This window comes from Apteryx rowi, unplaced genomic scaffold (assembly GCF_003343035.1).
Source record: "Apteryx rowi isolate R43461 unplaced genomic scaffold, aptRow1 scaffold_60, whole genome shotgun sequence".
Lineage (NCBI taxonomy): Eukaryota > Metazoa > Chordata > Aves > Apterygiformes > Apterygidae > Apteryx > Apteryx rowi.
This window is the reverse complement of record NW_020450872.1, coordinates 1,888,075-1,901,418: the sequence shown is the minus strand read 5'-3', so window position 1 is coordinate 1,901,418 and position 13,344 is coordinate 1,888,075. Positions and strand designations below refer to the sequence as shown.

The following is a 13,344-nucleotide window of genomic DNA, read 5'->3' as shown; positions in this document are numbered from 1 at the left end:
CGCTCCAGAGCCGCTCGCCGAGCGCGGCCTTGCGCGGCCACCAGTTGCGTCCCCTCGAGCGAGGATGCGCGTTTCCCGCTGGCGGCTTCGCACCTCTGCTGCAAAACCCGGAGGGAGGGAGGGAGGGAGACGGCACCAGTCTCCTGTGACCAATGCGGATGACAGCAGCCCGGTCAAGCCCTGCTGGGTGGCTCTTGCCCGACCAGTTTTCAGAGGTGCCTCCTCCGCGCCCTGGTGCGTGGAGGTCCCGTGCCGCACGGGAACGCCTGTCGCCAAAAGGCTGCCTCAGAAGCATCCCATCCTCTTAACTCCATTGGAGTAAACCTAGGAATTCGGTCCTTGCCTTGTTTCTCTGTGATGACTGATACAAGTTCTCACCTTTTCCCTCATTTGCAGGAAAAAAAAAAAAAAAAAAAAGAAATGGCCTGTAATTGCAGGTAGTTGTCATCTTCAGTTTATTGCTACCCATAGTTGAAGCCACTGTGTGAGAGCAGAAACATGTGTTGTGCAAACCCTTATCGTCTCCTGTTGTAATTACAGTTCTGGTTTCCCATTGTCTTTAAGTTTGTACTTCCCAAGCTTTTCTGCACTAAGGGATTTCTGCATGGTTATTTTAGTTACAGAAGACAGTCTTGTACCTAACTCTGTTACATTTTTTTTCTTTCATTTTCATACGTGCAGCTATGCAAGTAATATACATTTATCTCCCCTTAAAATTACTTGCCTGTAGCATTGTTTTCAGAATCATTTCCACTGTTGCTTTGCTGGTCTGAAGAACACAATTTTATGTTCTGTATCACCTTTCAGCTCTTCATTAATGTCCACTGAAAAGCATACATTTCCTGCAGATGTTGTGCATGTAGTTCTGGGAGCAGTAGTAGCACTATAAAAAGAAATCGCTTTTTCAGTATTAGTGTTTGTTTGCAATAGCAGTTTATTAGGCTGAAAACTATTCATGGGGGGGGGTGTCATATATATGTCTTCCTCTTTAAAATGCCACTGAAGTTTTGGGGCTTTCAGCTGGAACCCATTAAGGCTGAAGTAATTTCAGCCATGGATGTTTTGCAGTATCTCTAATTGTATGGGAAAGAAGAATGGTAATTCCTCTTTTCTGTTTCTAGAAAAATTGGCGCTAGCCTTAAGAAATGAAAAGGATGGCTACAGTTTCTACAATTTATCCTTCATGGTTTCATTTCTCGTAGTAACTCAACCTTTTTGGATATATTTTTCACATGTTACAAACTCCATAAATAAAGTAGCAATGCCCTGCCATGATGTTACTTCTGTGTATTAGAAACACCCAAAGCACTTGCTGTAAAGCCTAACAAAAGTTGAAGGCAACTAGAGTGATTGATGCCTATATTGTAAATAATAGTTGCATTTAATAAGTGGGTCTTACCAATAAATAATTTATTAAATAACAGAGTGGAAAAAACTCCTATGAGGGATGATACATTTCACCTGACAGACTGTGTTCAAGCTTCTGCTTGCTGTGTCGGTTGTCAGGAAACATAAAGGTCTCCATTTTCATACTTAAACATTTCTAGGGATCTGCTAATGGAAAAGGTTTGAAAACCATGGCTTTATAGTCTGACTTGAACTTGAGCCATGCTTTTGTGGAGGAGAAAAATCTCCATTGAGCCAGAGTAAGGACAGTGAAAAGCAGGATCCAGGACTTGCATCTAGAAGTATCTTCGTGATTTTCAGGGACTCAGTAACTCCTTAACTGTTCTGTGATCTCAGATAAAAGGTTTCTTCAGCTGACCTCCCTGTTGTAGTTGGGCCTGATTTGCTGAGGAGATCTGAGCTCATAGGGAATATATTATTGCCAAGTTATGGTTGAAACTTGTAGAAAAGTGTGCGTACCTAATCCTTACTGTGTGATTAAGGCCCTTGCTATGGTGCAACGAAACATGTGAAGACAAATGCTTTTTTTTTTTTTTTTTTGGTTACTGAATAGGGTCTATATTGTTGAAACACAGTAACAGTGCATATGCAAAAATAAATTTTGTCAGCATTCATATATTTGAAATGCCAGGACTTAGTAATACTACTGATAGCTGACTGTTCATTCTGAATGAAAGCAAACTGCCCAACATACTGCATGTCTGCAGAATGCTCAGCAGACCAAATGTTTATGCAGTACTGAAAACTTTTCTCAGCTATAAATATTTTCTTTCCAGATATTATAAAGGAGCAGAATCGAGAGTTAAGAGGTACACAGAGGGCTATTACCAGAGACAGAGCAGCACTTGAAAAACAGGAAAAACAACTGGTAAGTAGAGCAGAGAATGTTATTTTACTCTTTAAAAACAGAAAAAAACCCTCACAGAAAACTTGCAAAGTGCTAAGGTATGACTCAATGTATAACTGAATCCTGAAAAATTTGTCTTCCCCCAAATCCGCATTTGACTTCTCAGTATTAAAATTGTGCATGTCAGTAAGCGTTGGAAAAAAATTTACCATCTGAAAGTGATTTTCAATCTTTAACATAGGAAAAGCCAGAACCAATGCTTTTTGATTAAAGAACTACATTCATTTTTTTTTCCTCCATCCTTAGCATTCCCTATCCTTCAGGTGGTTATTTTGTTTTCTAAAAGGTTTATAAGTCAATGGTCTAGTAGTGGAAAAACTAACAGAAGTGTTCAATGCTGTCATATGTTACCATGATCCTTCAGCAGAAGAAAGTACTTGAAACTCCACAAGGTATTCTTTTCATTCTTGTAGACTTCCCTGTAACTATCTGCCTAAATTAAGATTTATATAAAACTTCGTGTATGTGAGCTATCAAGTATTCAGTGAATGGATGCTGCACCAGTGTGGCAGTATAACTGGATAAATTGATGTAGCAGATGGTATGTTTTGATGTATGAAGACATGCTCAGACTGTGGGAAAAGCTATGCAAATCCAGTCACTGTTTCAGTTGCTACTAATGTGTTGTTTGATAGAAGGTCACATGAATATCAGAATTTGGGAATAAGATTCAAGAAGCTCAGAGATGAGTTATTTCTTTAAGCCTTGAACATATAAGACGTAATAGGTTACTAGTAGATAAGGCATTTTTCAGAATGAAATATCCTGACTCTGGAAAAACCTTCATTTTCGTGAAGACTCACGTTGAAGTTTTGATAACTCATGACAGAAAATTGTTTCAGATATGCTGACATTCTATTTTTGTTGTAGAAATGGGGATAAAGAAAATCGTAAGGAGAAATATGTCTTTGTAGAAGTTAAAATCCACTGCTAGGGAAGGGAGAACCAATGGACAACAAATACAGATTTTCAAAAGTAGATCAGGTGAGAAAGGACAGAGAGCTTGCCAGTCAATCTCAGAACATTTTGTTATGTTCTTTCCACAGAAAGAACATCCTTCTTAACTAGGAGATACTACTCCAAGAGAACTTTGTTATATTAATCCTATGTGTAAAAATACCTTACTAAATTATGCAGACAGTTCTGTTTCAGTTCAGTAACCTCATATGACTGTATGAATTTTGATTTTTCAGAAAAATGTAACTTCCTTGAATGTTTGCACCAAATATCTCAAAAGCAAATAATATATGGCAGCTCGCTGTCCAAATTCTTCTTAATTAAGAATAAAATCATCTATGTAAAGGCTTTTAATTCCTCTGCCACAATTGTCTGCAATGATTTAGCAAGTTGATGTTGGTTTGTATTTCACTTTGAGAGTGGGTTTATAAATACTAATTAGATGTTTCATCTCAGTAAGAAAATCATTATTTTCTAGTGTTAGCTGTTAGAATGATAGTGTGCAAACAAATCCTTCCTATCCTTCACAATATTTGAGGTATGGAAAACTATATTTTTGGCATGCTATAGAAATTTGTTTTTGTGGTCTCTGTGAACTAGTTACAAAGGAGACAGCTTTGCATATATTTCAGGGCTGTAATATTTGAATAATCTCATGCTCCTTGCTTGCTGATCTGCACTTCCTTAGGTTAAAAATAATATTTATGACGCATCCCTTCAGAAGTTACGGCCTCTCGGAAAACACCATATCCCAGTGCAATCTCTATAGTATTAATCATGATCTTTCACAGTAGTAAAGCTAATGCAATAGGTCAGTTTACACTTCCCTTTGAACATGACTGTCTTGTGTATTCTGGTGACCAGCACTTGCCTTTTCAGAGCAACATACCTACTTTATAGTGCAGTTTTCTGGACTACCGGTGCAGGTGAAGAAAGTGAAGCATCTGTGTTCTTGTAGCAAGTATATTCCCCTCAAGAAATACAGTGCTGTTCTTAAATGCTCTTTTTAGTTAATGGCAAAGTCAAATGCATGATCAGCCATAGATGAAGAAGTGTGTTACTATGGTAAGTTCTCCTTAAAAAGGCTGAAAAGGAAAAATGGTTAGGAAAGTTTACATTATGAAGTCACAGATCAAAATGCATACTTTGAAAAATCCCAGTTAACAGAATTGTTCATTTCAAACTTTCTCATGATATCTCCAGGCTAAATAGCTTACTATTTCTCCCTGTATCAATAAATAAGTCTGCTTTTTGCAAGCAGGCAGCGTCCAGCTTAAGGTTTAAGATGCACAATTAGCACATCTTGTTGTAGACAAATTGGACTGCTTTTATTTTGTGTCAAACTGAGTCCAGCTACATTATGTGGACAAACAGAGCCTTTAATTATTGCCCATCTAGTTTTATCTAATTTGTCCTCAAAAAGGTTGTGAGATTCTCTCTAAATTAAAAAAAGTGTTTAACAGAACCTACAGATTCCCCAATTATTCCTTGGGTGATACTGGTTGATTGCCAGTAGAGTAAAGCCAATGAATGCAAAAATCTAAGACTAGAGTCATGGCCCTAGTAGTTAGCTGCCCTTAATAGTTTCTTCAATTTTTTTGAAGTGTTACTCCATATCTAGATATGGAATTGAAAGTTCACATATGTTCATGTATAACATGACGTTGAAAAAGTTGACGCACGGTCTTTTGGGGAATTCTTTACTATCGTACTGTAATTCCTTTTTTTTTCCTGGTGGGAGCAAATATTCATTTCTTTTACTAGAGACCCCTGCTAGAAAAGCAAGGAAGAATATTCATGTAACTTTACAAGTGTCTTGAAAAACAAGAGGATAGTTAACTTCTGGAATTTTATTAGAGTGCTAAGGCTTAATTATAGAATCTTTGTGTGAATGAAATATCTGTGGAATTAATCTTAAACCTTTTTTTAATAGGAACTAGAAATAAAGAAAATGGCTAAGACGGGCAACAAAGAAGCCTGTAAAGTTCTAGCAAAACAGCTTGTGCAACTTCGAAAGCAGAAAAATCGAACGTATGCTGTTAGCTCTAAAGTTACCTCTATGTCAACTCAAACAAAGGTGATGAACTCTCAGATGAAGATGGCAGGAGCTATGTCAACTACAGCAAAAGTAAGATGTTACAAGATAAATTATTTTACGTTAGAAAGCAACTTAAGGTTATGCTTGCAAAAGTGAAGTTGTATTATTTTGTATAAGATAATTGAAGGGATAAAATGTATTGCTTAATAAATGGCAATGAAGATATGGTAGGAAAGTGTAATTTGATTCATGTATGAAATTTTCATCTAGTCAGTCCTGCCGGTTAATACCTAATTAAGCATATCTTCTTGGGTTAGACATCTGGTAAATGCTTGCATGATTTAAAACTAAATGTAATGCCAGTGGAAGAACTCTTTTAGTAGACAAAGAAAAAAAAAAGTCATTGTGCAATGTCTTGCCTATAGAACTTGTCACAAGCAATTTTTATTGGGAAAAATTAAAGTAGAGCATGCTGCATCCAGAAATCAAGGCAGTGTGTCACTGTAGCTTTCTAGTTTGTATGAAAAGTAAGGCATTGGTTACCAGCTTACATTTCTAAATAAATTTAATCTGGAATTCCCTTTCATTCTCACTCTCTGCACTATAAGGAAAGAGTATTGCATTATTTTTCTCACAAATCTCATCTCATAAAGGCTTCTGAAAAATCTCAGGTATCTGAGTTAATTGCAGACTTTTTCCTATTTCCCTGAATCCCTTTTGGCAAGCTGGATTGTTCAGCTGAAAGCGTAGAATACAGAATTAGCGCACATTATAAGAAAGTTATACTTTTATCACAGTCTGAGCTACATTCAGTTATGCACCAAGTAAATCCAGTAATGTAATGCAAATTAAGGCAGAAAGTAATTACTCCTAGGACTTTTCTGTCAGGTTTCTTTTAGGAGCAATAAGTTGACAAATATCAACTGTTCAGTGATACCAAGCTGTGGCTCTGCAGCAAGCTTCCCATCTTCCAGGGCTAGCCCACAAAGAGGTGGCTTGTCTGACTATGCAACTGGTCAAGCTAAATAACTTGTGACCTTACTCAACGTTCCTATAACACTTACATGTGAATAAGTTGATCTTTTTAATTATTACGTGGTTGACTTGTTCTTTCTTGGCTCTTTTTCAGTGAGATGCCTCAGATTAAATGTCTTAAAACCAAACTTTCACAAACTAATCATGGAGAGAAAGTCAGTAGAAATATTAAATAAAAATCAAACCAGAATTCAGAAAAGTGGTGCTTTCTGAAACACAGAAGGTACTTCCATGGACTATTTTGGCTAATGTTATTGGAGAGGAAAGAGTTAGATTATTTTGGTCACTTTTAAAGTAAACATTTTTTCTCTTATCACAGAAAGCTTGGAAAAGAAAAGATCTTCAGCAGGATAATTTTGAAGCTTAAAAATTGTCCTGTCTCATACAGCCATCAGTGAAAAATAAATGCTATCAGTTGCCTCAACAGTCAGGGCAAATACATGAATGTGAAGCTTTCAAAATACTATCTGTGTACTTCTTAGAATGTCTGGCATTAATTTTGCATATAGTAAAAACCCAGTGAATAGWCTCCTGGTTTTTATTCATGCATCTCACCTTCATTTTCTGAAGATATATAAATTCTGTACCAGTTCAGTGCAAATTTTTTTCTGATATCTATCTATAATTTTAGTAAAAGAAATCCAAAACACTGATGTCCTCTAAGTGCAGAACTTTTTTTTTTTTAATTCAAATGATGTGAATATGAACACAATGCTTGAAATTCAAGTAATAATAGAAGCTTAATACATTGAGTTTAAACAAAATCAAAAACAAAATCAGAAGTCCTTCTACAATGCTTCTAGAAAGTCAGTAGTGGCCGTACTAGCTTGATAGCATCCCTTTTCAATTAACCAACTCTTCATCTTCCCAAAGATGGTTTTATTTTCCATTTAAACTGCTCATGTATATATTTAGTTTTTGGCATGCCATGAGAGAGAGAGTAGCTCGCTTTTTAGAACAGGAGAAGGAAATGTTAAATACCAGTGGCTGCAAAGGCAGTGCTGCATACTTATGGTAAAACCAGTGAATTTTATTAGATTGTGGCAGAAGTATCCCTACCCAGTACAAAGGTTCACCCTAAGCTAATAAATACTTCCTGAACACTTTGACACTTGTTTTTCAGAGAAAACTCATTTTTTCCATGAAATTATAGGATAAAGAAACAATAGGTAATTTAATGTCTGTCCTCTAGTGGTGGTTGAAATAAATGTTCCTTACTGAATAAAAAAACTGCAGCCCTTTATCTTTTTAAAATATATAGCTTACAAGTTAGGAAATTCTGTCCCATTCTTTTTATTAAGATCAGGCAGATTTTCCTGATATAGGGCTAGGAAAAGGGGGGCAGTGCAAAAAGGATGCATACATTTAAAAGCATACCTATTATCGTAGTAAATGGCAATATTTCTTAATAGGTGCTGATTGTACTTACTGATCCTTCACATATGCACAGTTTTTACAGAATGTAAGAGGGCAAGGAAGGCCAAGCTTGGTCTGAAGTTYTTCTATTAGAAAAGTCTTATTCCTTCTGTGTGCATATATTGGCCTTTACTTATGTCTCACTGTATGATTAATATTAAACATTTTTAATATTGTTAGACAATGCAAGCAGTTAACAAGAAAATGGACCCACAGAAGACACTGCAAACTATGCAGAATTTCCAGAAGGAAAATATGAAGATGGAAATGACTGAAGAAATGAGTAAGTTCTGCATTGCAGTGAGTAGCTAGCTTCAGGCCACAGCGGTCTTGAAGGGTTAGAACCAGCCTAGAAATACTGCCATGATTACAATTACAATTAATGAGATTATTGACAGTAAGTGAAGAGCAAACAAAACAATGTGTCTGTGCAAGAATGCTGCTTTAGGCTTTCTAGTAGCAATAGATACAATAGCAATAGATAAATCTATTCCCTCCCATCAGCATGCAAAACACCCGTCATACATCTAGAAAGAACCTACTGGAAGGAGAGGGCTCGATACTGGTTCAAAACTTTGTCGGCATAACTAATAAGGGGACTTGAAAAATTGCTTTTTGTGGCTATTAGTTCTGTTGGTATTTTCTGTTCAGGGAATGAACATTTCAATTTGAGTTTAATTTAGAGATTACTGATCATCTCAGCTTTGTATATGTGGTGGTAGAGGATGTGTACGTGTGTGTCTCTCCTTTTTTTAATTTAAACCACAAACTACTTTTCTGGAGGGCAAGGAGAAGGAATCTTTTTTTTGTTTTGTTTTTGCTGATTGCATCTGTCAACTAAGTCATACGGAACTTCCTGGTGCTGCTACCCTTCCCATCCCTGCCACTGTGTTGGCCCCAGTAGGTAGCATGGATTCAAAATAGTATTGTTGAGCAAGACATGAACAACTCAACAGCTCAGAATTGCATTTTTTTTTAATTCAGAAATTAGCTGAGTAATTAACAGTTTTGTAATGTGTTTGGAGGAAAAAGAGGGATTTTTTTGGAACTGTAGGACTTAAAAAAAAAAAAAAAAAAAGTTAAATCAAGGGGAAAGATAAAGCAACTGAATAACTTTGGTGGAACCAAGCATTTTATAAAAGCAGTCATGCCTTATTTGGTTGTTCCTCTAGCTTTGTTCACATGCTTTGCAAAGCAGAGATAAGAAAAGTTCTCCTTTATACAGGCTCTTTGTCTTGGTATCTTATTCAGTGGTATTATTGCTGCATTCTGGGAAAGTAGAAGGATGGTACTCAGTTATTTTTCTAATCTTTTCACATAATGTAATGTGGATTTTCATTTTTCTTCCAAGTTAATGATACTCTGGATGATATTTTTGATGCGTCAGATGAAGAGGAAGAAAGCCAGGATATTGTTAACCAAGTGCTTGATGAGATTGGAATCGAAATCTCTGGAAAGGTATCGGGATTTTTACTCAGTTCCTATGCTTCTTCCTCTTCATTCCTTTTTTTAAATAGTTTATTCTAGAAACCTTTATTTTAAAGTCCTATTGTAGAAGTCAGGTTGTCACAACGCATACTCTTTTGACTAAAGAAAACTTTTGTCGTCTTCTAGATGGCCAAAGCTCCATCAGCTGCCAGAAGCTTACCGTCTGCATCGACATCAAAAGGTGCTACTATTTCAGATGAAGAGATTGAACGGCAGCTCAAAGCTTTGGGAGTGGATTAGCTTGATGGCCATATACAGTCTGCCTTCTACTTATTCAGCTGCAGACATGTAAAAGTGCAAATATTCTTTCAATGCAACTGATGCCTAGGAAAACTCTGAAGCTTCAGAAATGACAACTTGAAGTTGATACTGGGGAGGAAGAAGCAGAGAATACTTTGAATCAATTGACAGGGAGAACTACCTTTGCTGTGTCCATTGCATGCAGTCTTTTTAAGCACTGGACCAAATAGGGATCTAGTTCTGATGACGCATTCATTTATACCTTATCTGAATATGACCTCTGAGTTCAAGGTTTTCTTCTTATCTCAGTTCCTTATATATCTTTAGAATTGGCTGTTCTGCAGCTGGTGGTGATGTCTCCTAGGACAGCACCTATATAAAATATATCATTTTTATGAAACCAACACTAGAAAAACTTAGTCTGTCATCTTAGCACAAATGAAACTTTACCTTTGCTTTTAGTTGAAAAATATTTTATTTTGATGAGAAATAGCCTTGAAGGTCTAGTAAATTTAGGCAAAAAGAAAAAGCATTTTACATACTTCTTCCTTTCACATTTCTGTAGTGTATTTGAGTTGATAAAGTAATAGCTGATTGTTCATTTTGCTGAATGGCAAGGATACAGTCCTTGTGCAGTTAATTTTACTGGAAGAGGATTCAAATTTGTTAGTGAATTTTGTTGCATGAAAGGCACTGACTAAACTTTATTGTACTGTAACATAGCTAGTTTCAACAGAATTGCTGTGCCTTTATGTATATAAATCTTGTACCCTTGTGACTTTTTCAGAAAGAGTCTTTGAGAGGTGAGTAAACTATGAATAAGATAGTTTTCACAAAACGCTATGAGAGCTCTGTGTACACTTGATAGGACTTGGTACAAAAGTTCAAAAATGCACTTGTTCAGAAATGCCACTTGCATACTTGCAAAAAGGACATTTGCCTGAAACATTTGTATATATTTTACAGTATTTCTTAATGGGAAATAACTGTCTGTGATTGTATTATTTACTAAGATGCAATTGATCACATTGATAAGCTAAATCTAAATTTTTGTCATGAGAACAATTTTTGATGATACATGATAATTACTTGTCTAAGCACTATAATAAAACTGTTCTGGTTCTGTGAGGGGTTTTTCTGTGGTCTCTGAACTGCCTCAGCATGACAATAGCTTTAAGTGCAATACATATGGCTAAAGAAGTGAGAACTGTTGATACTCTAAATAGATGACAAAGTCTGAGAATGCAGTTCCCAGTTAAAATTTTGGAATGGTGTAAAGCTCCTCAGCCCTCACTCTGCTGGAGAATATTTGCCCCTGAGTTGTGCTGATTTAGCAGGGCCACTCCTTGAAGCATAACAACAAAATCATCCTGGCTTTAAGGGAAAAGCAAAATACCTCCCAAACTAGAACCAGGATAACTGGGGAGGGACAAACTTCTCAAAGAGACTTTGCTGCTAGAAAAAGTGTAGCAGAAATCCATAACCTCTATTAATCTGTCATCACACCATCTGCTTTTTAGGATTGATGTCAGCAGAAAAAGAAAAAACACAGGTGAGCCTTTGTCTGGGTTTTGCCATAGAAATCCAGGTGCTCTTCCTCCTTGGAGGAAGTAAGGGCCAAACTATGAATCTGTGAGGCAGTGGGTAGGAATGTGTAACTTCATATATTGCATACATCTGATATGAGTTTGGGGTTTGTTTGTTTGGGGTTTTTTTACCTTTTTTTTTTTTTTTTGTAAAAATCTAATAAAAGCCTTTTTATTCCACAATGACTCTGTCCTCTGTAGGGTTAGTCTTATACATCATCTTTCTTTGCACTTCTGCTAGATCTGATTTGGGTCCTGAAGCTGACTTTGTAGCTTCCATAAGAATTTTGATCTAATTACCACTTTTGGTTTTGGGTAATTTTTAAGGTAGTTCTGTTCCTCAGGCTCTAGCGCTATAAGATTTGAAACTTTGTACCAGCTCTGCTACCTTCCTCAGTATTTCTCCTTTCCTTGCCTACCAAAGTGTTAAAATACAAGCTTAAAGCAACACAAAGCCCCAGCAGCTCAGGTCAGAGAATGGGCCAATCTGGAATCCTAATCATTATCCTGGGGTTTTTTGTTTGTTTGTTTGGCTTGAGCTGTAGAGCAGTGTAGTATTCATTGAAGTTACTTGTGGGCCTTTGACTTAAATTCAACATTCAGCAAAGACTTTGTGATCAAATTCACATCTCCTACCTGTAACTGGGTGACCAGGTACTGCTGTTAGGCATTGAACAAGAAACCATAATGTGTAGTTAGGTATACAATGTTACTGATTTTATTTTGGTTGAACACCAAGTTTTGTGTTCCTTTTTAATGAAGTGTGCACTTTATCCTTTTAATCACGGTTAAAATCAGGCATAACACTATTATGAGTCCTTTCCTTTTTCTGTGAGATCTTTGAAGACTAGTAATAAAGGCATTAGTATTTGGTGTCAGTAAGAATATTGAACTAGAGCCACAGTTAATATCTATCCAGTGTTTCTGAAAACAGTTATCTTTTAAGTAAGTCCTGCAGCTCTAATCTCCATAAGGTACAAAGATCTTTCAGTAGCAGAGCAAGTGTTGTAGGTTTGCAGGCATCACTTGTATTTCAATCATAGTATTTTGTATCTATGACCCAAATTGCATCCACTTCTAAAAAACAGCTTCCTTTTAAATCACTCTTGGTGGAGTAAATAAAATATATTTGATTCTCAAACTCCTTTATCCTTGCTGACACCTTAACAGCAGCCAAATGCGGAACTCTTCCATCCAAGAGCAACTTGATTGTTAATATGCCTAAAAATGGCTGCACTGGGACAGACCAAGGTTCAGCTCACCCAGAATCCTTCTCCATAAACAGATGCCCAGGGAAATATGAGAACAAGATAAGCATAGATGATTCTTATCCTGATATCTCTTCCAGCCTCTGTTTTCTGTTTAGGGGATTTCCAGTTTCTGTCTATACAACAACTTTGAATAGCTTTCTCATCTGTGAGATTGTCCATGTAAATAAACTTCTGAAACCCATATTTTCTGGTGGAGGAGTTCCACAGATTGAATTCCCACTGCATTAAGAAGCACCACTTCTGTTTTCTCAAGCTTCTTTCTAGCTTCACACATCAACTCCTAGTTCTTCTAATAGGCAAGATGGTGAACAGCCTGTCTCCATCCAGGCTTTCAGTACAACTCATGATTTAACAAATCTATGTAATGTTTCATGGACACACCTTTTAGTCTAGAAGAGAGGCAGAGTCCTGGCTTAATCAGTTATTCTTCTTACCATCAATCATCAATCATCTTTGCCTTTATTGGGACCTTCTCTTAGGTCTGTTGTATCCTTGAGATGAGGGGGGCAGAACTCTACACAATACTCAGGAGGCAGGTGAAGCCACAGATATATACATTAGCATAATGTCTTTGGTTTTGTCCTCTATTCTGCTTTTAACTCACTGCCTAAAGTTACCATGGGAAAAGTAAGAGCAAGAAAAAAAACACCGTCTCACAGAAGAACAGTGCAGCCCATGTTAGTCAGATGCAAATGGCCATCTCAACTCTCTTACTGCCAGGTTTATCAATCTGTCCCTCAGTAGTTATCCAGGGTTTCTTCCCCCAATCAAGAGTAATTGGCAGCTGTTACCCAGTGAAAAAGTTGTTCCTAGAGAAGAACCCAAATTACCACCTTCTCTTAAGTCTGAAGGCTGCAGCTGCAACACATTAAATTGATTGCATCCAGCTTTTTTTTGGTTGTTTTTTAAACAATTCTGCTGTACTTTGTTAGAATTTCCATGGGAACAGCTAGATGTGTTTAGATGGTGGCCACTTCCTCCACTTAGCCTTTTGCCATT

The 13,344-nt window shown here is 36.8% G+C and overlaps 1 protein-coding gene across 2 annotated transcripts in view; it reads left to right on the top strand.

Moving 5' to 3' along the window:
* CHMP2B (charged multivesicular body protein 2B) overlaps window positions 1–10,616 on the top strand; it is an 11,005-nt gene extending 389 nt beyond the window's left edge. The window contains exons 2-6 of one of the 2 annotated variants that reach the window (XM_026083426.1): window positions 2,184–2,275; window positions 5,205–5,399; window positions 7,941–8,043; window positions 9,112–9,218; window positions 9,375–10,616. In XM_026083426.1, coding sequence (XP_025939211.1) covers window positions 2,184–2,275; window positions 5,205–5,399; window positions 7,941–8,043; window positions 9,112–9,218; window positions 9,375–9,488 — 611 coding nt within the window. In that variant the 3' untranslated portion in view covers window positions 9,489–10,616. Of the gene's footprint in view, window positions 1–2,183; window positions 2,276–3,198; window positions 3,299–5,204; window positions 5,400–7,940; window positions 8,044–9,111; window positions 9,219–9,374 lie in introns of those variants that run through there. The other variant, XM_026083427.1, reaches the window with a different exon arrangement.
* Window positions 10,617–13,344: the final 2,728 nt, after the last annotated feature.